The following is a 27943-nucleotide window of genomic DNA, read 5'->3' on the forward strand; positions in this document are numbered from 1 at the left end:
GATATGCAGGGCTCTAGCCATCAGCACAGACTCTGCTTCCATGCCAGATATTCAGCTGGTGTAAACTGAAACGTTCTGTTGACTTCAGTGCTACCAATTTACAACAGTCAAAGGGGCTATGTTGTTTTACATCAGCTTATGATCTGGTTCAAATCTCAAGGTTGAAAGACAGGCTAGGATTCTTTTTCTCCCCTTTGATTGTTTATACTTTGAGTCTTTGCTGAGTTGAAAGTGACAGCTTTTAATAAAGATATAACTCTGTGTGTCGGGATGCTACACTTAACAATTTTCCCTGGAGTTAATGAGGTTTGATTGGCTGGGTTTTTTGTTTTTTTTTTTTTTACGGCAGTCAGAAGTTTCCTCTCTCATAGCTCATCCAGTCATTGTGGAGAAGTGTAGTGGTCTAAGCTTCACATCTGAAACAGGAATGTTGTTTCTATGCTAGACATTTTTGACCCCCCCAAAAAAAGGAAGTTTTCCACCATTACTAATAACTGGTTCAGTGGCACCAGTTATCTCAAAAGGATCATAAGCGTAGACAAGACAGGAGGTGGTCACTGGCATTTTAACCACATTGGTCACCTCACCCTCTCTAGCAAATCTGAACAACGTGGTCAGGTTGGGGTGCATGTGCATGTGTGCGCATGCTCAGGGCATGAAAACTCCCCTTGTGGTCCCCCAAGTAAGCATGCTCCGGCCAGCCAGGGGAAGGCAGGAGCAGCACGCTGTGAAGCCTCCCTCCCCCATGCTCTGACCAGCTGGGCGAAGTTTGGGGCTGATCTTCCTACTTACTTGAGGGACCATGATGGGTGCATTCACACCCTTGCATTCTGTATTTACCACAAAAAAAAAAAGCACACTCACCCAGAAATTCCTGTGTACAGGCATTATAGTGGTTAAAATATCAATGGCTACACCCTGTCTGCATTTCCTTACTGATGGGACTGGTGACGCTGAAGAACAGCTACACATTGTTGGTGGCAAACCCTACTGCATACAAAGCCCAGACACCATGAAACCATGAGTTCAGGGCTTGGTATGGTCAGCTCAGTCCTGTTTCTTTAGGAAGTATATAGCTTAAGAACGTAAGAATGGCCTTACTGGGTCAGACCAAAGCTCCATCTAGCCCAGTATCCTGTCTTCCAACAGTGGCCAATGCCAGATCCTCCAGAGAGCGAACAGAACTGGGAATCATCAAGTGATACCTCTCCTGTCATCCATTCGCAGCCTCTGACAGAGGCTAGGGACACCATTCCCACGCATCCTAGCTAATAGCCACTGATGGACCTAACCTCCATGAATCTAACTACTTCTTCCTTGAATCCTGAAAAAGTCCTGGTCTTCACAACCTCCTCTGGCAAGGAGTTCCACAGGCCGACTATGCGCTGCATGAAGAAAAACTGCTTGGTTTATTTTAAACCTGCTATATATTAATTTCATTTGGTGACCCCTCATTCTTATATTGTCGGAAGAAGTGAATAACTTTTCCTTATTCACTTTTTTCACATCAGTCATGATTTTATAGACCTCTATCATATTCCCCCTCAGTCTCCTCTTTTCTAGGCTGAAAAGTCCCAGTCTTTTTTAATCTCTCTTCATATGGGACTTGTTCCAAACCCCTAATAATTTTTCTTGCCCTTTTTCTGAACCTTTTCCAATGCCAATATATCTTTTTTTGAGATGAGGCGATCACATCAGTACGCAGTATTCAAGGTGTGGGTGTATCATGGTTTTATATAGCAGCAATAAGATGTTCTCTGTCTTATTTTCTGTCCCTTTTTTAATGATTCCTAACATTCTGTTTGTTTTTTTGACTGCCTCTGCACATTGAGTGGATGTTTTCAGAATATCATGAAAACAACTTGGCTACGTCTACACTGGCCCCTTCTTCGGAATAGCCATGCTAATTTAGAACTTTGGAAAAGGGAAATAAGAGATCCTCCGGAATAGGGCTTTATTCTGGAGGATCGTGCCAGTCTGGACGCTCTTTTCCGGCTTTTCCCCAAGCCGGAAAAAAAGCATCGGCCATGTTTATTTAAATCCCGCGGGGGATATTTAAATCCCCCGTGCATTTCCCTATTCCAAAGTTCTAAATTAGCATGGCTATTCCGAAGAAGGGGCCAGTGTAGACACAGCCCTAGAGTATCATGAAGCCTGTTGTGCAAGTCATTTGGATGCAACCTTAAAACGATCTCTTGTCTGCTCTGTGTAAACACTAAAGCCTTTTTTATGGGGCTAGGGCTTTGTCCCAAAATCTGTGATCAGAACTTCTTTTCTTTTTACTATATTGCAGTAGGACTTGTGCCAGTTGGGTACCTTTTTCCCCACCCACAGCTATAAAGTTGCAAAGTGTGTTAGGATATTTTAGGATCAAAGGCACCAACAAGTTTACCTATAACAATCGTTCTCTACATATGTGATAATTATTACAGACATGTTCTTGTATCCTCCTTGCTAGAGTTAGGGGAAAAAGTACATATGTACTTAGTGAATCAGTGAACTCATTCCAGCACTAATTTCATATAGAAACAGATATCAAAAGTGGAGGGATAACACTATAACTGCAGCACTACCTTTAGAGAACGAGAGATACAAGAGGTAATTTTCTTTCATGGCTTCCAACCTAAATTTACATTCTGCTAATTTATTTTGAAACTATTGGCAGCATGTCTTAGAACTAGAGACAACTTGAACCTTTTCTTATTGCTACTGAAACCAGTAGAACATGAAAGCTGCTTTCCTTTGGTTTTCTAAAGGCTTCAGGAAGTAGTCACTCCACAAAAAGAGACTGGATTATGAGCTAACATGAGCATCAGTCAGTCATATTATCACTTATCAAATGCTCTACTCAAGCAAATAACGTAGATTCTTTGTGTTTCCTTTCTAAGTGTTGATTTGATCTAGGAGGTTTCTGGAGTATGATCAATTATCAATAAAACATGTTCAACTGTATGGTAGCACTGATTAATTTACACTTTGGATACATAGTGAGATGTGAGGTGAAGTCAGGTGTCTATAAAGGGACTCACTAAGTGCATTAGCCAGTTGTCTGCTAATATGCATAGTATGTTGCAGTGGAACACTGCAGTGCTATCAAGCAGCTACATCCTGACATCAATAGAATTCAGAAGCACAGCAGGTGGAGTGGAGGACCAGCAGTAAAGCTGTTTGATAAGTCCACTGAACGGCTTGGAGAGTCTCTTGGGAGTGGGAAGAGCATTGCTAGTTTGTGCCTTTGCTCTGAAGTGTCCACAGTTATCATGGTCATTGCACAGCAAAGACATATTTTAACTTTGTTATCATTATTAATATACTTATATTTCCATACATGTATGAACAAATCTTACTCATAACCTGAATTTGTTATCTTTAAAGGATCCAGCTTGGTTGGCCAGCCTTTTAGTTGTATCTTTATTTTGTTAAAAAATTCCCAAACGGGAAACGCTATACAGGCAGTCCCCGGGTTACGTACAAGATAGGGACTGTAGGTTTGTTCTTAAGTTGAATTTGTATGTAAGTCGGAACTGGTACATATTGTAGGGTAAACTCTAGCCAAACATTTTTTTTAGTTTTGGATAGCATAGGGAAAGGTTAACTCCCCTCTAATGTTTGTTTTGCTGTCTGTTCCCCTGTTCAGAAGATTTCACATCTATTTCTGTCCCTGTGACAAACTCAGGACTAAAGGAGTAACTCATCAAATACCAAACAGCTCTGCACCATGCTTTGAGCTAATAGCTTTATTTCCACACACCACCCAGGGTTCTAGGAGGAGGGTCCTTTTTTTGCTAACACAATGAGGCCAGCACTTTGTTTGTTTTGGTGGAGTCTTTGTTTGCCCAGGGAGCCCAGCATGTATAGGGGGAGGAGGGGCGGAGAGGCTGCTTTTGTCTGCTGTTTGGCAGCCTGTTGCTGGCAGGGGGGGAGGGGGAGGCGTGCAGGATGCGAGGCTGCGGGGGGGGGGGCAGCGGGCGTGGGGAGGCACTTTTCCTCTGCCCGGCAGCTCTGCGGGATCCCTGTCCCTGTGGCCAGCTGCTGCAGGCAGAGGCCAGTTGGAGCCGGCCGAAGAGGAGGAGGATGTGGATTCTAGGACCCAGGTGAGCGAGCCCCGGGGACGCTGCTGCGCTCCGGGAGCCCAGCATGTATAGAGGGGAGGAGGGGCAGAGAGGCTGCTTTTGTCTGTTCCGCAGCCTGTTGCTCAGGGGAGGGGGCAGCCTGTTGCTGGCAGGGGGAGGCACTTTTCCTCTGCCCGGCAGCTCTGCGGGACCCCAGTCGGAGCCGGCCCGAGGAGGAGGAGGATCCTAGGACCCAGGTGAGCGAGCCCCGGGAATGCTGCTGCGCATGTGCGGGAGTTGCCTCACCCCGTTCGTATCTAGGGATCCGACGTAAGTCGGATCCACGTAAGTCGGGGACTGCCTGTATTAAAGAAACTGTTTGATTCTGATATAAAGCGATCAGAGGGGTAGCCATGTTAGTCTGAATCTGCGAAAGCCACGAGGAGTCCTGTGGCACCTTATAGACTAACAGATTTATTGGAGCATCAGCTTTCGTGGGCAAAGACCCACTTTGTCAGATGCATATAAAGCTGTCTGCCATTGTTTCCAATGAAAGGGCTTCCCATACTTGATTTCTTCAGCTCGCTAATATTGGGGTATCTGCCCTTTTCCAAAATACCTGTAATTATATTTTACTAGAAAAGAATAACTGTGTATTACTATTCATGTTTAGATTTATCTAGTGGCTATTTCCCGTCTTTTGTTGTTTTACAATATTTCAGTCCCGACCAAAATATGGTTTATTTTTTAGGGCTTCTACACTCACCTTTCATTATCTAATCAGGTAAAAAATGTTTAATTAAAAAAAAAGTCAATTAGCGATCTCTTAATGTTTTCAGTTTTATACTAGTCCATACTGAATTAAGACACTGTCAAGGGAGGGCATTTGGATGTATGATGTTCCTGTGGCTATGAAAAGCTTTTCAGATTCAAAAGCAGAATTATTTTGGTTTGTTTATTTAATAGCTGCAGGTTCACACAAGAGCTCCTTGCTGAATTGTAACCAGCTCATCTTATCAATTATGGATAAGAATAAGGGCCAAATTCTGACCTTGAATGTGTGTATGTAACTCTAGTGGGAACTGTATGTGTCATCTAAGGGCAGAATTAGAAGTGTGTGGGGATAGAAAAGGATTGGAAGACAAGACAGAATGGGACAGATTGAAAAAAAAATTCCAGAAAGTAGAAGACATTCTAGAAAGTTGATGACAAGACTGGGAGCATCAGAAGGTGATGAGTGAGGAGAAAAATGACATGACGAATATACAGTAAAACTATTAGCAAACATACAGGAAAGGTATTAGAAGTATTGATAACATTTTATTTTGGGCTTGTCAGTAAGGTTTGTAAACCTTTATTGTGTTTATACTGCTGATTTATTCATATGTGCCAAACACATTTAAATACAGTCTTCGTTTGGAATGAAATGAAATTAACAGCTATTAAAATACATTTGAATCTGTACAGCAGTGCTAACTACCTACATAGCAATATGATTCACTGAACCATTAACATTTTGTTTTATAAGTAATTATTATTAGACCTGTTTTGCATTCACCCAGAAGTGGAAATTAACACTATACTTGAGAACGTTTCTTGACCAGCTTTTATTGTTTTAATATGCCTTTCCGGTAGGTCTCTATGAAGAGATCCGTCAGTTTCGTCAGGCCTGTGGAGATGCACATTTGAAAACAATCTTGGGAACAGGAGAGCTGGGATCACTTACCAATGTCTACAAAGCCAGCATGGTAGCTATGATGGCAGGTAAATATATGCATTTGGAATCATTCTGTAGGTAATGCAGCTGCAAAAATCTGAATTTTAAATTAGAGGCTTGACACTTGTATGTTAAATAATTACAATAAGCAAAAATGTGATCCAGTAACCAAAGGTGCAGTAACTTTTAGTTCACTGTAGAAGCACCCACACAGGATGTTACTGCATAGAAATTTGGTACACAATGTCTTGCCATGCCCTAGCTTCCTATGTAGACTAGCCTTAAGTTGGGCAATGTTAAGAGAGCCATCCCAACGCATATACACCAGTTAAACCCTGAGAATGCTTCACTTCAAGGACTGCTGCTCTACTCTGCACTGATTAGGCCTCAATTGGAGTATTGTGTCCAGTTCTGGACACCACATTTCAAGAAAGATGTGGAAAAATTGGAGAAGAGCAACAAAAATGATTAAAGGTCTAGAAAACATGAGCTACGAGGGAAGACTGGGAGAATTGGGCTTGTTTACTTTGGAAAAGAGAAGACTGAGAGGAGACATGATAGCAGTTTTCAAGTATTTAAAAGGGTGTCACAAACAGGAGGGAGAAAATTTGTTCTCCTTGGCCTCTGAGGATAGAACAAGAAGCAATGGGCTTAAATTGCAGCAAGGGAGGTTTAGCTTGGACATTAGGAAAAACTTCCTAACTGTCAGGGTGGTTAAACACTGGAATAAATTGCCTAGGGAGGTTGTGGAATCTCCATCGTTGCATATATTTAAGAGCAGGTTAGATAGACATCTATCAGGGATGGTCTAGATGATGCTTGGTCCAACCAGGGGGGCAGGGGACTGGACTTGATGATCTCTCGAGGTCCCTTCCAGGCCAAGTATTCTATGATCCTATGATTCAATGGTGAATTTCATCTTAAATACACAGTTCTATATTTGAACAGATATGGGATAAACAGTGCTAATCAAATGAGCTTTCATGAGCAGTCCCATTGATGTTGGAGTAATGTGGCCTGATGAATAGCTCACAGGACCGGCATTCGAGAGACTCTGGTTCTATTTCTATCTTTTACACTAACCTTTGGCAACTCACTTTGCCTCTTTGCCTCAGTTTGTCCATCTGGAGACACTAATGCAGACCTCCCTTGTAAAGTGCTTTGAGATCTAATAAGCGCTATTTAAGAAACTATAAAGGATATAGAATTATTATATGGGACTAATTAATGTAACTGGTCTTTGATACAAATAAGGATTGTACGGTGCAGCTCAAGGTAAACTAAAATTGTTCTCCCATATATACTTTCTGGAAAATTAATAATGTTTACACATATTTTTCATCCATATTACGACTGGTCCAAATGTTTTGAATTCTGAAATGTTGATGAAAAGCTTTGTTGACATTCGAAATGTAAATGAAACTTACTATTTTACTGTAAGTGCTTCAGAGGAAGGAGTGTCTTTTACTATGGGTTTGTACTGAGAGTAGAACGATGGGGCAAAATCTCAACTGGGGCCTCTAGGAGCTGCTATAAGTGCAAATCAATAAAAATACAGGAAAAAAGTTTTACTAAACTTTTGCAAACTAGTCTTTCCATTTTGTGACCAACTCAAATATAAACATAATTTTATACACAACAAGTGACGTATCTTCTTATCTGCAATGTTAATAGTTACTGGCAAAGATGATGGAATAGTTTGTATACTGGGAGTGCTGCAAGCCATTGGACCAAATGGTATACCCTTTCTATGAAGGAAAACACTTCAAGCCAAGAGATGCAGCAGCACCTGCAATACTTCTAGTTCCATAATGAGCTCTGATAACAGAACTTATAGTGCACTGTAGCAGTGTGCATAGAGGATGTTACTGTGTGGCAAGCTGGTGTGCTGTGTACTCACACCCGACAGGATAAGCCCTTATAAGAATGCATAATAGAAATCTGTAGAGGAAAAACTCAGGACTAGAATACTGTCAGATCAATGAAAACTGAAAACATATCCAGGAAATACTAGATTTTATTCATATGATAATTCTTTTAGAGATGTACACTGAGAGTAAAGAATGTCTTTGATTTATTTTATAAGTAAAACTATGTTACTGTAACTGTTATAGGAATTACAGATAAGATTCACTAGTATTTGTGGGCAAATAGCTAAAAAAGGACAAGGCCCTCTGCATTTTCAGGGAGCAAATTATGTCTACTAGTGCATCCCATCCTCATTGAATCTGAATAGGGATGCACACATTGCGGGGGAAAGGAATCTTTGTCCAAGCAATTCCAAAATGCATTCAGATAAATATCCAATTTGGATTCTGTCACTTTACTATTTTAAATACATTGAAAAAAGCCTAGAAAGAGTGATCTGGGCAACTCCCATTTCCACCTTCATGTCTACTTTCATGTAGAAAATGACAGTTCCATAAAACAGTTACCTTCCCAAATCACATATGTTGATACTGCACACGCAAAATCTTCAGCTTGTAGGAATAGCACATACCAACTAGGTATTTTAGGGGTAAAATGGTTAGTTAGGTTATAATTGGGACATCCGGGAAGCAGCAATGTTCTCTATCTGCAGCTAAGAGGCACTCCAAAGTTGTAAAATCTTTCCTGCTTGTTGAAAACATCAAAGAAAATTACTTTTAATCTGTTCCTTAGGACTCAGATAAAAGCTGCAAAGTAAGTGGGAAACAAATACCTCAGCATAAACAGGAAGTGATTTTTTTGAAGTGCTTTAGGGCTTCCTCATACTGTTTGTTTGGTTTGCATTAGTGTAGCTGTGACAAGAGTAGGTGTATGGCAACAGTTCAAGCATTGTTTTGTACAGTGAAATGTATCTGCAGTAGCCCGGTGCAAATTTATTTAGCCTAAACAAGCTTTTAAGGACATAAGGCGGTCTCATAATTAAGACTCAGAACTAGGCATTAACTGACTGGAGTTCTGTTCTTTAAACCCCTTCTGCAAACCCACTTCTTTCACAGCACTGATAAGAAGAGACTTTAATAATTGAATTAAATGGAGGGAACAAGTTTAAATTAGAATCATAGACATTATTCCCACTTCTGGAGTGTCCTGTCTTGTTTATGCCCATGTTTACTATGGTAAGTTCTTTGGGACAGAAAATATCTATAATTGTATGTGGGAGAAATCACCAAGGACATTATTGACATAGAAAAAAATACTACTTTAATAAATAATTAATAATGTTCTAACTTTGAAACTTCTTTCCTCTGTGACCTTGAAGAAGTAAGTCACTTAATCCCCGCTCTCCCTCAGTTTTTTCCTATGTAATGTAGAGATGATACTTTTCTACCTGGAGGATGTTGAAAGGCTTAAATGATTAGTAATTTTGAAATGTTCAAATAAGTTCAGTGATACAGACTATGCCTGTAAATATGGTTTTTAATCTAGACATCAAAACCATCCTGACAGGTGGTGATCTTGTAACAATTACACTATAATTTAAGTTGATCTGATGATCATTTTGACCTGTTTTGTAATACAGAATAGCTGAAAACCAGAAAGTTGTTTTGGATTATTTTATACATTATCAGATTTGTTTTTACTGGTGTAGTTTTCTTGCAGTACAGCAGATGGCTCTATTGTTAATGATTTTTCTTGCATCATGATTCATTTTGTAGTTATCCTAGCGTCTTTATTTTGGTCTCTTGCTTTCTGTTTGAGGGTGCGTGTGGGAATCTGAACTGATTGGAGAGATGTATCCAAGTGGTCTGGGCCAAATTTGGAAACATTGGGAGCCTAATTTTCAGAGGGAGTTTTGAGTTCGCCATCTACGTAAAGCAGTGTGAACTGCAGGTGTTCAGCACCACTAAAAAATAAGTTGCTGCTGCCCAGATCTTCTCTGGTATTTAGGTGTCTCTTTCCCATTTAAATCAATAGGAGTTAGGCATCTAAATGCCTAGAAGAATCTGAGCCTGTGCACCTAAAGTTAGGTTCATAAATCTCTATTGTCAGGCATCTAACTTCTTTGCAACTAATGTCATGATTTTTGTTTAAAAAGGTGTGCTTAAATGTCAGCTCCTAAATCTTGATTTCAGATCTTCAACATGTATGTGACCTGATTTGAAAATGTACTGAGATTCAAGCAGACCTATGGAGCTAGGTAGTTCCTCCAAGGATGAATTGACACTACATCTTGGATCATGCTAGCAACTATCATATTGCTTGCACACACACAAAAATTGTCATTGAATGATCCTGAGAAAAGTGAGCTTGACAACACACTTTTTGCTATTATGATTGTAGCTCAGTTTCCATGCTTATGACAGATGAGCTTTATTTTTAAGTAAACATTTGTACTGTTGTTGTGATCTGATTATTTTGCTATTAAATATCCATTATTGCCTGAAGCTGATAGTATCGCATCCAGCCCAAAGTGTAAACCTGTGCTCAGATTTTCAAAATTAAGAATGTAGTTACACTCTTAAATCCATATTTAGGCTGGCTAAGAAGTACTCTGATTTGCAAAACCACTGCCGGACCTAGCTGCTCCTATTGATTACAATGCACTTAATTCTTGCTCTCACAATAAGTTTTTCACCACAGAATAAGTCAATAATTTTAAAAGCAATACAGCTGTGGGCTTTGATTTTTTGCAAAACCCTCAGCCTTATTAAATGACTCATAGAAACTGAACTACAGTTCATAGCTTGGGGGAGAATCCCAAGGCTAAGAATAAAAAGAGGCCTTTCTGTGATTTAACTATTAGTATCAGTAATAGTACAGGTTGAACCTCTCTGGTTCAGGACTCTCCGGTCCGGCAACATCCATGATCTGGCTGGACCAGAGAGCCCTAGGAAGCTGGCGGCCGGGAGCAGAAATAGAAGCTCAACAGCTGGGACTGGAAGCTCAACAGTTGGCGGCAAAGCAGGTTCTGTAGATGGACCTTGAGAGAGCATGGAATCTGTCAGCAGAACAGCTGGGACCTGTCAAGTCCCGAGGGTGCTGGACCAGGGAGGTCCAACCCATAGTAGAAGTATTTGAATAGTGCCTAGTAGCTCCAGTTGTGAACCAAGATGCAGTGTACTTGGCACTTCATGAACACTGAACAAAAAGATGATCCTTGCCCCAGAGTGGTTGCAATCTAAGTAACCCAGTTGCCAAGGCATGTAAGGGGTTTTCTGGGACAAGTTGGTGAGCTCTTAGCCAGAAGTTTCTGTAGAATAAGCTTTATTTTAAAATATATTTCTCACCCTTGTCTAATAAAGTAACCCTTGTGAACATAAGCTGGTTTGATGCTGCCATCTTGAATTTGTAGACAAATAGTCTAAAATCTGGGACCTAGCAAACATCTTCAGCAGTCAGATTATGCACTGACAGCATCTCCCAGGGCTGGAGGGGGACAATTCCTTCAGACCTTGGCAACAGAGCTGTTCTCTTGCCCATACAGCCTTATGGCTACAGAAGCCTTTAAACTTGTAATATGCAAGTGCAATGTTGCAGACACTCCAGGTGCTGCAACATTGCTCTTGCATATTACACCTGGTTCTGCTACAGGAAGGCCATCCATAGCCATTGGGGAATGGGTGGAATTTGCCCCAAGAGAAGTGAAACTGCCTCCTTCCAGATCAGTGGGGTGCTAATTGTGCAATTTCACTCCTGAAAAATGCTATGTCTAACACAGAGGGGTGATCAAAGACCCTAATCCCGTGGTCCCCAACACGGTGCCCGCGGGCGCCATGGCGCCCGCGGGGGCATTTGTCTGCGCCCGCCAAGTGCTCAGGGCTGGCCTGGCCCCGGGCACGTGGCACATGCGCGGTGCCGGAGCCGGCCCCGGGCACGTGGTGCACGGTGAGCGCCGGCCCCGGGGGCGCCGCGGATTCACCCCCCACGGCGCATGGGGGGGGGGAGAGCACCAGCACCAGCGCCGGCCCTGGGCGCACGGCGCTTGGGGAGAGAGCGCTAGCGCTGGCCGGGGCGCGCGGCGCTTGGGGGAGGGAGGGCGGAAGAGAGCGCCAGCCCCGGGCGCGTGGCGCTTGAGGGGAAAGCGCCGGCCCTGGGTGTGCGGCGCTTGAGGGAATGGGGGGGAGAGAGCGCCGGCCCCGGGCGTGCGGCGCTTGAGGGGAGAGCGCCGGCCCCTGGAATGCGGCTATGGAGGGGGCCCGCCCCCCCGGGCGCCCGGCGGGCGAACGGCCACTCCCCCTGGCGCCCGGCAACCCCAAATGGTTGGGGACCACTGCCCTAATCTATGGCTGGAACCCCTGTGTGCATGTTGCACACTGGCAGCAAGTAAAAGTAGTCTTCTGGCTAACCTCTTGGTTGATTTGTCAACAGATTATTTTGTTTAAGCATTTCTGTACATATACTGCCTGATTTTCAGAGGTGTTGAACACTTGCTCATGGCTCTTTGACTTTAGTAGGAGCTGTAGGTGTCTCACACCTCTGAAAACCAGGAAATAATGGGTGATGCTTGCCAGTGATATCTAAACATAATGGGAAAAACAACTGGCTACTGCAGTGCAAATGTTAATTCATTGAGTCTTGCAAATTTCAAGAGCCCTTTATGCACTACAGCAATTCCAAATTAATCCAAAAATTGCATCAGAAGTACTTTTCTGGGTCTTTGCTGATCTGGATTTAAAATAAACGGACACCTCGCCCTCCCTCCCGCAACCATGGTAATATAAACTCTTTGTCCCTCAACAACAGGAATCTTTAGCCTTGCCTTGCTGTGGAACAAGCCATGTTTGTACTTTGATAAATATATATTTGGGAGAGGGGGAGGGAGAGAATTCCTGAGACAGAAGGCCCTACTGCCTCTCTGTGCTCTCAGTTTTATAATGAAGGATGGTCAATGTGCCAGTTGATCTTAATTGCAGTGGCGAGGTACCCTTATGTTGTTTCACAGGGTCCTATGTTGCTTCACATCCCATTTCCCTTTCCTTTAATGGCAGAAGACAAAAGTCCATCTTCAGCCTTCTTTAGACTTTGATGGGTAATATGTCATTTTTATTTAGCAAGCGCTCTTCACCTGATCAAATACCCAGTCAGCCTAATGGTTTTAGAATTTGGCCTGCTGATGGTTGGGGAGCGAGTGCTTGGCGCTCGTCTGCCCAGCAAACTCAAAAAGGATGTTAGTGGATCAGCCCACATGACTATTGCATGCAGTTATATTGTTGGATTATATTAATATTTAGAGAACATGAGGCAGTTGTCAACACTAGTCACAGATCGTGTCAACAGATTTTTTTGCAAAGAGGTGCTCCTTCATATTCTATTTCTTAAAATCCCCATGACATTGCCCCCAACCCTCCCACATTCAAATGTTCAGCATTGCATAGTGCATTGTAGCCACATTATTCAAACATTTCATTGTCCTCTGCAACATAAGGCGTTGACAGCAGCCAGAAGCAGGATACTTGACATGTACCATTGATCTGATCTGGCAAAACATGTGCCTAGATGAAGGCTGTGATTTTTAAAGGGGAAAAATATGTGCTTATATCCCATTGAAATTCAATGGGAGTTGGACACCTGCCTCCTTTAAGTTCTTTTGGAAAGCCCAGATGAAGTCTTCAAAATTTGACTGACAGCATTACTACTTCTGGAATATTTAAGATTATTCATCTCTCTTTATGTAAGCCCAGATGAAGTCTTCAAAATTTGACTGACAGCATTACTTCTTCTGGAATATTTAAGATTATACATCTCTCTGTATGTAACTCTGTGCTAAACAGCTATAAAGATCTTGGCATCCCTCTAAGGATAATCAGTTAGCTGACAGGTGTAATTCTTGCAATGTTAGAGGGAAAAATAGTGGCACCTGGAAGTGAGTGCATGCAAGTGACTAAGGAAGTACATTATTTTCAAGAAAGCAGACTATATGGCAATATGAATTAGGATACTCTCCTCGCGAGCTGTTTTATCTTCTGCATTGTTGGTTTTTGAGCTCTTTGAAGTCTTAGGTTAGATCTGTGGAGCTTGTTAATCAGGGTTAGACACTGTCAGGGTTTCGCGCTTTATTTACCTGAGCCTCTGCAGGTGCGGATGCTTGAAGCTCCCTTTGACTGCAGATCACTGTTCCTGGCCATTGGGAACTGTGGGAAGCGGTGCAGATGGTGCAAACATCACTTCCTGCAGCCTCCTTTGGCAGAGAATGGTGATCTGTGGCTAACAGGAGCTTCAAGCAGCTTTACCTGTGGAGATTCAGGTACATAAAATGGCGCGGCCTGCCAGGGTCTAATCCTGGTGAACCGCATCTAGCCTGCAGTCCAGTTATTGCCCACTGCTGAGTTAGACACTCATACATGGCCCATGCCTGCTGGCTCTTCATACATTTAGAAAGCAGAGGTGCAGTGGGGAGGACCCGGCGCAAGCCAGGACAGCTGATTCCCGGCTCAGGCTGGTGCGCAACAGGAGGGACCTGGCGAGAGCTGGGAATCAGCTGTCCCAGGTCACGTTGGGTTCCCCCTGCTGCGCTTCAGCCTTTTAAATGTATTAAGAGCCTGCTAGCTCTTAATACGTTAAAAAGGCAGAGCTATAGTGGGGTCAGCTCTCGGGGTCAGGAGCTAACCCCGGTGTTGCTCCCACGCTTATCGACTAGTCAATGGAAATTCCATCAACTAGTCGATTAGTTGATTAAACTAAATTTAACATCCCTAGATAAGGAACCTAAGGCTTGTATGTGGCCCCTGGCTTGCCTCATTCTGGCCCCTGAGGCTCAGGGTCCCCCCTCCCCCAGCATTGGGGAGGCAGCGCTTGTGCTCCACTTCCTCTGCTTCTCACTTGTGGGCAGCCTCCAACTGATTTTTCTGCGGGTCAATAGCCCCTAACCCCTTTTTTAAATGTAATTTAGCAGGAATGTGAGAGTGTGACTTTCTGCTTGTCTCAGGACTGCTGCCCTCCTAATATGGCTACAGACAAAGGTTTTAGGTCTCACAATTTGGCTACAGGAAAAGGACTTATCCTTACAGCTAATCATATCATATGAATATTGGTAGCATGGACAGAAAGGAGCCAGCTAACTGGCATTTTAAGCCATGTGCTCCTGTTCTATGAAGGTCAGTAAACATACTAGTAGCTGTCTTGGTGCTCAGAATATATTCCTGCTGTGATATGTGGGTTATCCTGCCCCAAAGGAAAAAAAATCTTCAAAATATATGTTTTATGAAAAATGAACAAAGGAAGGAAGAGTGCTGTCTGCAGTATAGGAAACAAGCCTGCTGAAGGAATAATATATTTAGCACTTAGGATAACTCTGTATTTCAAAACACTGTGCATACATGAGCAGAGTATCCTTCATCTCATCTTTGTGAAGTAGAAGAGGATTCTCTTTGTTTTACATAAGGAGGACCCAACTGACACAAGAAGACAGGACCTGGGGTGAGAACTCAGGAGTTCCTGATTTTTTAAAATCCTGTGCATACTCCAGAAGTTGTGGTGTCACTCAGGGTTCAAAGCATATTGTATTGAAGGAGAGTGTGATTTGTAACTATAGCTGCAGCCATCGTCAGTTAGAAACTAAGCTCCTAAAAGCAAGAGGCAAGCAGGAGTTGTGCAGTGGATGTAGTGATATTGAGCCCTATTCTTGCTTTTTATTAGGCAGTTGCAATAGTATCGAGTTCACTAATTTACTTCAGCTTTACACCGTAAGTCCTCAAGGAGTGGAGTATAATTGCTCCAGAAGCACACAGGTCAAGACTGTTAGCCTGAGGCACAATCTGGTACCTAGTTCCCTTCATCCTTCCAGAGGGAAGTAATCTGTACATGTCCCATAGCAGGCATGAATTGCTTTCTCTCCATCCTGGCTTTGTTGCATAGACTGGCATTTTGGGGCAGAGGAGAAATGGAATTAAAGTCTGACACAATGTCTGCTTCTTCTGATTTGTTATTGTAGAAGAGGTTTTAGCATTCTTTCGGTGGCTGATCCATCATTCATACTGTGACACGTGAAGTTGATAGTCCGAGCAAGGGAGCAAAGAGACACTTTAGATCCTCTTGCTTCCTTGCATTGGTGTGTACAAAAGCTCACAATCTGGTCCTCCATGAGAGGAGAATCAGGCCCCTCATCAACAGAAAGAATCCACAACTATTGTCGTGTAACTCTCCTCTCCATTCTGTTGTCTTGCTTCCTGCACTGTCTGCATTTGTTCTGCACATTCAGCTCTTCCAAAGACATCACTGGAAGGTCAGTGTAAAGAATGAGTACATCACATCCATGGAGATCTGCTTGATGGAACTGTGTATCACAGCGCAGGACAAAGAAGAGGATTTTGCATGAAAATTTGAATGTTTTTGGATGACAAGGTAGAGCAGGAAATGTTTGTGCAGAAATAGGACTGACTCTCTCTCTCTCTCTCTCTCAAAAGGGCTGGTATAGCAATAAAAGGGATTTCAATTATTCTGATTCTGAGTGAAAAAGCAGTAATAGAAAAATGAAGGAAGCTGTGTGTTCAATAAGGCAGTGCAGGACTGCTCCCTGAACTGGTGTAATTGCCAACAAGCTTAGAGTTATTCTACAACTAATCATTGAAAATAACGTAGGCATGATAGATAAGGCTGAAGCTGAAAAGCTCTAAAGATCCAATCACATCATCCTCAGATTTGAATTGCTGATGGCGGTCCGTAGAAAGGATGGTAACAAAAAATATTGGTCATGGGTAAAGCAGACCTTGAAGGAATGCAAAATGAGATTTTAAAAATCTGTCTGGAATTCAATAATGTATGTATGGGGAATCAAAAATGAAGGAATGGAAAATAGTTATGAAACAGTAGGGGATCTTATAAAAATTCTTCCCCATAAAGTCAAAAGAGGAACAGAAGACAGTGTAGTTAAGTAGAGAACTAAAGTAATACCAGAAATAAGCAGAGGCATTGAAAAATACAAAGCGTCTGGCAAGGGAGAGTCAGAGAGTTATAGAAATAAAGTGAGAATATTAGAATTTTATTAGTTTACACTTCATTAAGCTGCAAACTCAAATACTAATACAGCATCATATTTTTATTGCCTATTTTCAGGTTTTCTACTTACCAGTAAGTATAATAGCTGCCTTCTTTAGCAGTATTGGAGGAGAGATCAGGGTGCTTGCTAGGACACTCTCTACTTCTCAAATGTTGACTCTTAAGGCTTGTCTACACTATGGAAAATATTGACTCTCCAGAGGTCGATCTTCCAGCATTCGATTTAGAGGCTCTAGTGTAGACCCCCCCCAAATCGAGCGCTGAGGGCACTCTGCTCCTATCGGCTTCCTGCAATATAGACTCTTAAGGAAGTCGAATGCAGCTGGATGGCATACCTTAAGCCGACCTGCCTGGTCTAGTGTAGACCAGGCCTTATTGACTTACACTGTTTGCATATGTACAATATGTGTCGTCTTCCTTAGAGAGGTAATTAGAAAATAAAATGCAATTGAAAGAGATTGTAAATAGCAGTAAGTCTTACACATACAAATACATTGGACTAAAATCTTAGCTTCCCTAAATCAAAGCAGCTATGCCAACTTAAACCAGATAAACTAGCTCATTGTTTATTCATTATTACTCTTTTTGATTTCATAGCCTCCATGATATGCTAGGTGCTTTTGGCTTTTCAAGCAGACTGTGCTTTCCCCAAGGAACTCTCACGGGAGAGATGGATAGACCAACAGGCAAGTGTCAGGAAAGGAGAACTAAAGCAGTAGACTGGGGACTAGGACTCCTGATCGCCAGCCTGCCATTGACCTTACACAAGTCACTTAACCTCCTTAAATTTCTGTTTAACCATCTGTAATATGGTTGTAATACCTTGCACCACACCTTTTATCAGATTAATCAATGAATGTTTATAAAAGCTGTGGAATGTTTTGGATGAAAAGCACCAAATCAGTAGGGAGGGGGAGTGAATTTTCCTTCTGACAAAATATTACTCCGCTTAAAGGCACACGGTTGTTGGGCACGTTGCCTGAGTGAGGACTGAGCCAAATGCTCTTCAAAGAAGGATCTGTCTGAATGTGCAGCAAGAAGCGACCTGAAGTTTTTGGCTGGAGGTAGCTGGGTCTGATCATCTAGCAAAATCTGGGGTAGAAAGAGTGGAGGCAGCAGCGGGAAGAAAGGCACTGTTGCAGACTGCAGTGGAGATAGAGCCAGGCAAATGGTGTAGTGGTGGATCTGGAGCAGGAAAGGACACCTTGCCTTAGCAGCTAAAGCTCCCACACCATATGCTACATACATGGAAATCCAACTAAAATATACCCCTGGTCATCCGTTTATGCAGTGGGAAAGAGTCAGCAATTTGCATGGTAAAGGAGCTCCATGCAAACAGGAATGCAGCATAGTAGCTGCAGATACCTACTAGTGGTACCACTTTTCTTCCCTATGGTCATGCCCCCAGTGTCCCCTCTGCCTTTGAGCAGCATGGAGTCAGTCACAGCAGAGTGTCCTTCATGCAAGATGGAGGAATAGCAGTTTCCTGGCAGCAAAGGATACTCCAGGGCTTGGTGCGACTCCACGCTGTTGATGTGATACTATCTACAGCAGTGGTGGGCAACCTGTGGCCCGAGGGCTGTGTTTGGCCCACGAGACATTTTGTTTACTGCTGCCCAGGTGCAGGTTGCCAGATTCCATCTGCATAGTTTTTTCCCCCCTGGTGGTATTACTAAAGTGACACACACATAAAGCAAGGGCATGTGCTGATTGCACACAACATTGATTGTAAGAGCCATGTGCTCCCTCTGCATCCAATCAAAGCACTGCTATGGTTCAGTCGGCCTACCCCATGAATTCTAGGTACACAAGTGCAGTTAGCAAAACTACCTTATTCCGGGAAATCATCTTGATTACAACAGTCTTGCTGCCCATTCAGATGGAGGGCCACTCCTGTGTCCTGCTCACTAGCCTAGTTTCCCATCGCTGGTCTAGAGGTATGGATGAATGGCCAAAACTCAGTGAGGCAATAAGAGTGTTTCCTGTGAGTTCATTAGGCTTGGACCTGACCCAAGGGGAGATCTTTTCTAAGCCTGTAGTAGTATGGTGCTAAAGCATGAGCAGTCAGTAAGATCACTCCATTTATATCCTGCCTACCATTCCCTAATTTATTAAATAGGACTTAGAAACTTGTCTTTGTGGTAATGAAACCACCACAGCTATAGAGTGAAACTGCACTTTGTTTTATAATAGCCAAAGGGTTGACAGCTCTTGTACTTTTACATCAGGGTAAATGACCCTCCCCCTGGCTCATTAGCAGTGTTTGAGCCCAGGGCCTTTAACCCAGATCTCTCCCACTTAAGAAGAAAAGAGCAAGTGACTCACTGGAGCAGGATGAATAAGCTACATTGAACAGTGGGTTACATGCAATAGCATTATGCTAAGGTTTATTGCTATTGTTGTGAAGGGTCTACATTCTATTCCCATTCTAGTGCTAATACTTGCATAGCATTTTTCATTTGATTATCTTATAGCTCTTTGCAGCAAACATTAAGTAAAAGGCATGCTTTCAATTTATAACCACAACACACAGAGGTGAGAATGCACCCCTATTGTGTTAATTGTCCTCATGAATGAAAGCTTGCTTCCCTATTAAATAATTTTTTAGCTTGTGCACAAACACCAGGGCTACGTCTAGACTTGAATGATTTTCCACAAATGCTTTTAATGGAAAAGTTTTCCGTTAAAAGCATTTGCGGAAAAGAGCGTCTAGATTGGCACGGACGCTTTTGCGCAAAAGCACTTTTTGCGGAAAAGCGTCCATGCCAATCTAGATGCGCTATTGCGCAAAAAAGCCCTGATCGCCATTTTTGTGATCGGAGCTTTTTTGCACAAAACAAATCTGAGCTGTCTACACTGGCCCTTTTGCGCAAAAGCTTTTGCGCAACAGGACTTTTGCCCGAACGGGAGCAGCATAGTATTTCCGCAAGAAGCACTGATTTCTTACATGAGATCGTCAGTGTTCTTGCGGAAATTCAAGTGGCCAGTGTAGACAGCTGGCAAGTTTTTCCGCGAAAGCAGCTGCTTTTGCGGAAAAACTTGCCAGTCTAGAGACAGCCCAGAAGTTTTATACCGCATCAAACTCAGAAATCACTGCAAAGTGCATATTTCCAGTCAGACGTGACCAAAATAATATGGTTTTACAGCATAAAAGGTAACATCTATGAAGACTCAGTATTGAAAGTAAAGGATTGAAGTACTTTTGAAACATGTAGATGTTATAAAATTCAATAGATGTTCAGGGTATAGTATTTTTCTATGTTATTTCAGGTGTCTTTTATATTTTGAGCACCAGTTAAATTTAACAAAACAAGTGATAAATAGAAATAAATATTTAACTTGCTATATCTAGATATTATAAAAATACAAAATTGACTTATGAAATATTAAAGTAATTTTAAGAGATTGCTAGGAGGAATAATAGCTGGAAAACTCACCACCATTAAAAGAAATGTAATATAGTTGTGGAAATAAGAGGCATGACTTTAGGGTTGGTGGGTTTTTCTTCTTTAAATGAGCTCAGCTTAGAGATCATGCTTATTTGATTTTAGATTATTTTGAAGGCCTGTGTTTAAAATAGCAGAATGTGAAACTGACTTAAGAAAAACATGTTGAATGAGAAAATTGATTAGGAATGTGTTGTTTAGAATGTCTTTGTTGGAAAAGCATAAAATGTGTGCATTCATTCAAATAAAACTGGTTTGTCTTAAATAGCAGAAGAAACCGCAGTGATTCACAAAACACGCAAATACAAAACAGGAGGTATGCAAAAGGATAACCAAATGGCGAGTAAGAGAAGGGAAAAAAGGACAGAAAACTACTGCAAGTGAAAGCATTCTAGCAGAGAGAAATAAGTTAGTCATAAGGAGCTTTTGGTTAATCAATAAGGGCTTGATCTAAAAATGGCTGAAGTCAATAGAGTGACTCCCGTTGACTTACATGGATCCTTTCATCAGATGCAAAGGATATGCTCACATTGCAGTTGAACAGTCACAGCTGGCACATTAGGGGTGTGTCTAGACTACATGCCTCCTTCGACGGAGGCATGTAGATTAGCCAGATCGGAAGAGGGAAATGAAGCCGCGATTAAAATAATCGCGGCTTCATTTAAATTTAAATGGCTGCCCCGATCTGCCGATCAGCTGTTTGTCGGCAGATCGGGGGAGTCTGGACGCGATGCCCCGACAAAGAAGCCTTTCTTCATCGACACAGGTAAGCCTGGTTTCATGAGGCTTACCTGTGTCGATGAAGAAAGGCTTCTTTGTCGGGGCATCGCGTCGAGACTCCCCCGATCTGCCGACAAACAGCTGATCGGCAGATCGGGGCAGCCATTTAAATTTAAATGAAGCCGCGATTATTTTAATCGCGGCCTCATTTCCCTCTGCCGATCTGGCTAATCTACATGCCTCCGTCGAAGGAGGCATGTAGTCTAGACACACCCTAGCTGAGTAGGGCTTGCGGGGCTCAGCTTGAGGGGCTGGGCTCTGGCACCCTTGTGGCATCCTGGAGCAGAGGCTCCAGCCCAAGCCCAGATATCTGTTACATTTATATTAGGCTGGAGCCCAAGCCGCACAAGCCCAAGTCAGCTGACATGGGCCAGACATGAGTGTTTAATTGCAGCGTAGGCAAACCCTGAGAGTTGAATTGCACAGGTCCATTGTGAGCTAAGTCTAGAAATATGTGCTGAATGCCCTAACCAACCAGGGCCCTGAACCTGTACATGCTACATTTTACCCATGGGAGCAGTTCCATTGAACTCAATGTGGCTATTCAAATGCATAATGTATGAAAGCAGATGGGTACTGGGTTTCTCACCAGGATATTATATTTGGACCTAGCAAAGGAGGGGAGAGACACAGAGGGAGATGATAGAAACACTGCTCTCTTCAGTGGTAGCCTCTCTTGTTTCTGCTGCAAAACTGACATTTACTCATGCAGTGGTCAGGGGAGAGTGCTCAAACACTTAAAGAGACAGGTCCTTGCAAAGGACACTACCCTTGATTCCCACTGGACCTCAAGGTTTCCTTTTCTGTGTGTGGCCAGTGCCTGATGGTTGTTGTTAAAATTAAAGGTTACTGACATGCTTTGCAAACAGTTTTATGAGCTCGCTAAGCATCGAAGAAACTGCTGAAGTTAGGAAAATGGAAAAAAAAAATGGCTGACACACACACCAAACAGGAGAGTTGTAAGTTCTTTGAATGCTTGCCCACATGACAGGTGTGTGCGTGCCACATGCACAGTTGCCACAGATTTTTTCCCCATAGTGTTATTCATAGGATCAGTTCTCGCGCCCCCTGATGCGATGTGTATATGGGCTGGTATAAGGGGCGCTGCCAGCTCTGCACCCTGTCAGTTCCTTGTTACCACTCATGATGGTTGCTTGGAACAATCTCTCTTCCCCATGCAAGGCTTCTTTCCCAGTGGTTTGGACTTTGCAGTTTTTGTAGCAGTAATAAAAAGGAGAAGAGAGCTGCTTCTGTCATCCCAAATAATCGCGTCCTGGAGAACTGCCTGTATCCACGTTTGCTATGAGCAGACGAATGTTCCACCTCCAGCCATTATGACCACATGAGAGCTCAGGCTTTGCCAGCAGCCTTCTTCATGCAGGCACCAAGGTAGAACAAATGCAGAGCTGTGATGTGGTCATCATCTCATATGCTAGTGTTCCAATAAGCCATCAGCCAACAGTCCCGTGACAATGCCGGGGGTGTCAGAAAAGCCATGTTGCAGCCGGCACGTCCATGAATTCTGAGTGCACGTCTGGGGGTGCTGCTTGTGACTCACCTGGCATTGAGTGAATGTGAGCAATCATGCGAAGAAGAAAAAACGGTAACTTACTAGGCTGGTTTAAATGGTTAACCAGTTCAACAATGGTGTTTAACAGGTTAACCATTTTAACCTGGGACGACCACCCAGCTCCATCATGTCCGTAGGGTCTCACCACAGTTAGGAGTCCCTTTACTGGCCCTTCTGCAGCCGAGTGGTCCCTCTGCCCAGCCTGCCAACCCCTTCGTAGTCCCAGCTGTGCTGGCCCAGCGCAGTTGGCCACTGCCAGAGTTAACAGGCAAGGGCCAGTTAACCAATAAGCATACCACTAAGCTTCATGCTTACCCGTATGCTTGCCGGTTACCTGTTTAGCACCTCAACTACTTTACTTACCTTTTGTAACTGTTTTTCTTCGAGACGTGTTCTTCATGTGCATTCCCCAGACCTACCTTCCTGCCTCTTTGGCGGAAATATCAGTGAGAAGGAGCTGAGGGTGCAGAGCCAGCAGCATCCTGTATAGGCACAAATATTATTAATTAGTGTCAGTATTTTGTAACTATTAGTAATTGGGAGGACATTGGAAAGCTGAGGCTAATGTCTAATTCCCAGAGTTATGGAACATGAATGCAAGGAGGGACTGAGATCATTTGACTAGGTTTGAGGTGATGCAAAGGGGAGTTGAGAACGCAGCTGTTTCAAGCTGGAAAAAAGGCAACTAGCAGGGCACTAGCGGTGTTAGTGATGTGTTTTTCATTCTTTACTGTGTAAAGCTGTGACTTGGATATGGCGTATAGGTTTTCTGGGTTCTCATTTGCTAAATTGGGTTGGACAACATAAAAAGAGCAGAGTAGTCAGTGAAGAGTAGAAAGATTTAGATCAGCGGGATCACACAAAGCTTGTAGATGCCTTTCTACAAAGCATTAGCTGCTACCGCACTGATTTTATGTTAACTTTCTAGTGAATAATTTAGAAAGACCTGTTTATTTTTTAATAAAAAGGAAAGATATAAATTGTCTGAGTTCTCATAATGTTACTTACAGCTGCCATTGAACAGCTGTTGGGACTTCTTAGTGGTATTTTAGACCAAAATAAGTTATAGAAATAAACCTTCCTTCTACTGCCATTCTTTCCAGGCTACTTCTCTGCCAAAATTTATAGGAAATGTCTTTAAAAACATCCCATCTTATAAATATTTACCTTTTGTGTGCCACTTTTTTCAGTATGGGTTGGACCTCCCTGGTTTGGCACTGGCACCTGACCACACCCAGATGAAGGATTTTGCCGGACCAGGAGAGGTCATTTCTGGCTCCCCTGCCACAGGTGCCCCAAGTCCTGGCCCACCTGCCTGGCCCCACTGGGTAGCCTCATCCTGCCAGGTCTCAGGGCTCCCAGCTGCCAGCCCTCCACCTGGAGTCTCTGGTCCTACAAGATCTGTGATCTGACCAGACCAGAGAATCCCAGTTTAGAGAGGCGCAGCCTGTGCTTGCATTTTAGTGATGATGAACTATTTTAATAATAATGTAAACTGTTTTCTTTTTTAGAACCAAATCCAATTCCTATTGAAATAAATAGAATTTCCCTGGGGATTTCATTGGTAGCCAAGGGGCTGGCTTTTCTGTTATTGCAGCTGCATTGAAAGTCACCTTTAAACAGTTATAAACATACACCGGGGCAACTCATAGTATGTTGACACCATATTGCATGTTTTAACTCTGCATAGTGCAATTAAATACTGCCTGCTGTCACTTGTTGCCATTTAATATAGGTGCAGCTTGAATCTCTTTAGTTTAGCACCTCAGGACCTGACAGAGGCTGAACCAGAGAATTTGCCAAATCACAGCAGGTCAATATTGTAGCAAGTGGGTCTCTATTTTTATTTCACTGAGGCGAATAAACGGAACAATACTTGCTGTGCTGCTTAGTAATGTATGACTGTACTGATACACCTTATATAAGCCTATGCTTAGCCAAGGCTTATCAGCTCTCTACATAACAAAGTGTAAATGTTCTTTCACAATGTTACTGTATTAGCATAAGGAAATAAGAAGATAAGGCATAAAAATCATGCGTACGCTTAGCAGCTTTACCAAAACTTACACTGCTTACTGGTCTCTTTAGGGGTAATTTAGAGCTAAATTACCACACAGAACATTTGAGAGACAGGATTGGTGGCTGTAAATGAACTTTATAGGACTGCAGGAAATTTGGCCATGTCCATGATAAGCAGACATCCAGCTAACTAAAATCATGCTGGATCACAGATGTTGTCAGACCAGAGAGGTTCAACCTGTGTTTTAGTTGCACTAAATTTAAAAAAAAGCTGGCATAATGGGTACAAAAGTATTAATATTTTGCAGTTAGAATCTTATTCCTAGTCCTTGTTAGCCATCTAGTTTAGATGTGGGAGATACTGGGCACCCATAGCTTCTGCTGACTTCAGTAGACACTGCAAGCGCTCAGGACCCTTGGAAATCAGACTGCTTAAATCTATATGTCAGTGCTTAACGTCAGGCACTTAAGTTTGGATAAAATTTTCAAAGTAGCTTCTTTAAGATGGCCTAGCAACTTAGTGGTTGATGTAGGAGTGAAACCCAGGGATTCTGATCTGTAGTTCATGTTCTAAACAGGGAAGAAAATTAACTTAATTAAAAGCAGCTGCTTGTTCAAAAAATGGACCAATCATGTTTAAACTTCACTTGTATTTATTTTTGCATGAATATTCATATATTAGAAGCCATACATGAAGAAGCCATAAAACACAGTAATGGGTGTTATGATCCTATTTTGACACTAGCTAATATAGATCACTAAAGACAATAATACATGTGAAATCTAATCAGTGAAAAATTGTTCTTATATGGTGGCGCTGGAACGATTTTTAGGATGGGCTGAGCTATACTGTCTCCCCCCCCCCCAATCTTATCATGTCCACACCTCCGACACCCCAGGCTGTTTAACCAGACCACTAATTATATAAGAGGAAGTGTTGTTTGGAACCCAGAAGATAGTTTGTAGCCTGCCACCCTCTCAGGAATGGACATTCCTGACAGTGGATCCAGAGGATCAACCCTCCAGCATAGTTTTTAGTCATTTCCTGGATTATAGCCTACTTCTGACAGGAAATATGCATGAGTATTTGGAGGCTATTGTGGTTTTTATTAAGCACTTTGGCTAAATTCAGTGAGACGACACATATTACCAAACTGGGTATTGATGGTGCATACATGTGAAATACAAATACACTATTTGACTGTAAGTAAGGCCACGTATAGCTGACTTTGTAAAATGTCAGGGATCCAAATCACTCCCGTAGCAAAGTTAATTTATTGAGAATTTTATTCACTGAGAGAGCCAATCCTGCAAACCTTACTAATGGCAGTAGTGTCTACTCAGTCATAAGGAGGAGTTGCAGTTTGGGCCCCAGTACAATCATGTCTGCGAACATGCAGGAAGATGGGGCACACATTCATTTAAAAACACTGACCCAAATGTTTTCCTCATCTCCATTGCCAGACCTTTAAGATTTGTAAAGGATCTCCCTGCTATGTGCCATTTTCCCTTTTATGTCTCCCTCCCCACTCCCCAAGCTAAGGATCCTGTCACAAGGCCTAGAAGATCTCAACTTCAACTCAGGGATGCCTGTGGCCAGAGATACAATGTTGGAAGCTGCAGTGGAGGACAGCAAGGACCCAGGGAAAAGGCAGCCAAATTATTGGTGCCATAATGCTGCCTCATACTCTCCTTCACTGAGCAGAAGTTGACTACAGGAGAGAGACTGACTCCCTTCTAAGTTTTCAGACGTGACATATAATCTTCACACATGGAAATCCTTTTCCTGCCACCCTTCTCGCCCACGCCCTACACCAAATCAGTGCTTTTTCTCTGAATTAGAGAGCAGGGACACCATCTTAAAGTACATTTACCATAAAATATTGAAAAAAATATTCAAGATGACATTGAAATAGCATGATCTTGGTTGTGTTATGTATGGCTTTTTAAAGTTATGTTTAAAATTCATAGCACTTTCTAATCCTGAAGTAGACTAATTTTCTAGCTGCTTTATTCACTACAATGTATTTCTAAATCCATTTTAAACAGCTATTGCTTCAATTTGAGTAATTTTCTCACAAGTTAATAGACAGTGCTCAAGCATACCTGACTTTTAATGTTAGCAAGTTTGGAACAAATCTATCATCAGCATTAAAAAGCTGAAAACTAAAACCAGTTACTCAAATCATATACTGTACTGCTGAGCTGCTAAACTATTTGTACATATCTATTACTTTCTTCCAAATCATAGTGTTACTTGTTGCAAAGCATGTGTTGCTATAGTTACAAATTTTAGTGCCTAAAACAGGTGTGTAATGGAGGTTGTGTTGGGCAGTGTTTTATGACACTAAATACTGATCTAAAACTTGGGCAGTCAGTCATAATGAAAGATTAAAGATCTTGTACAGTAGTTTCATTATCTAGGAGATTGTTTGAATTACCCTAATATGAGCTAGTGAGTGACAGTGCAATTCAGTTTAACTAGAGATAGCCTAAAGAGCTAGATTTTCAAACCCATGTGCATAATGTATGCTTTTTAATGGGAAATAATATGTACTAGAATATTCAGAATTGGACATCATGATATTTTCAAAGATGATGAAAAATTTCACATATCACGTCTCTATTATTTATGCTGCTCAAAGCCAGAGCAGACAATAGCAATCTTTATTTGATAAAGAAACATTGTATAAGCCAACTTCCTGTGCTTATCCAACAACAGCGGGGGTGTTTTCAAGTCATTACAGTAGGAGTGTGTGTGTGGGTATTGGGATTTATGGATTCTCTGCCTCTGTTTTACTATATGGCCTTACACAAGTCACTTTTCCCTTCTCGGCTTTGCCTGCAAAATGAGGATATATAATGGGGTTGAGACTCACTGCTGCGGCACCTCCTGCAGATCACACTGGGAATTAGCTCTGTCCTCAGCAGGGCACCCCAATCTGGCTGGTGTCTCACTCACCATTTCTCCATGTTTGCACTCTGAACCCATGTTGTCCTAGGACCACAGTGTCCTCTGGCAGTGCCCACCACACTAGTCTCTCCTCCTCCCTTCTGGGGATATCAGCAGTCCAGTGCCTCACACCTGACAATGTGGCCAACTGCAGCCTCCATCTAGCTCCTCACCTCAGGGGCAAGCCACAGTCCGTAAAAGCCAGTCCTCAGTGTGGTTAGGTGCAGTGCAAAGGGCAGGAGGGATACCCAGACCCACCCACTACTCTGGGTCCCAGCCCAGGGACCCTCAGGCGTCAGTCTTGTCCTGCTTTTCCCCTCTTCTGCCTCTTGTTCCCTGGGCAACTTGCTCTATGACCCTTGCACCTTTCTGTCCCTTATAACAAGGCCTGCAGCCTGACAGCTATCAAAACTGGAGCCTCTCTTGCTCTGCTCCCCAAAGCCTGCCCAGCACTGCTATATCCCCACATGCTTCTCTGGAAAC

The 27943-nt window shown here is 42.6% G+C and overlaps 1 protein-coding gene across 1 annotated transcript in view; it reads left to right on the top strand.

Annotated features, from left to right (window-relative positions):
- DERA (deoxyribose-phosphate aldolase) overlaps window positions 1–27943 on the top strand; it is an 84201-nt gene that overhangs the window by 35304 nt on the left and 20954 nt on the right. The window contains exon 6 of the mRNA XM_006130270.5: window positions 5688–5816. Within this exon, the coding sequence (XP_006130332.2) occupies window positions 5688–5816 (129 nt within the window). The remainder of the gene's footprint in view (window positions 1–5687; window positions 5817–27943) is intronic.

Source organism: Pelodiscus sinensis, chromosome 1, assembly GCF_052426305.1.
Source record: "Pelodiscus sinensis isolate ZL-2025 chromosome 1, ASM5242630v1, whole genome shotgun sequence".
Classification (NCBI taxonomy): domain Eukaryota; kingdom Metazoa; phylum Chordata; order Testudines; family Trionychidae; genus Pelodiscus; species Pelodiscus sinensis.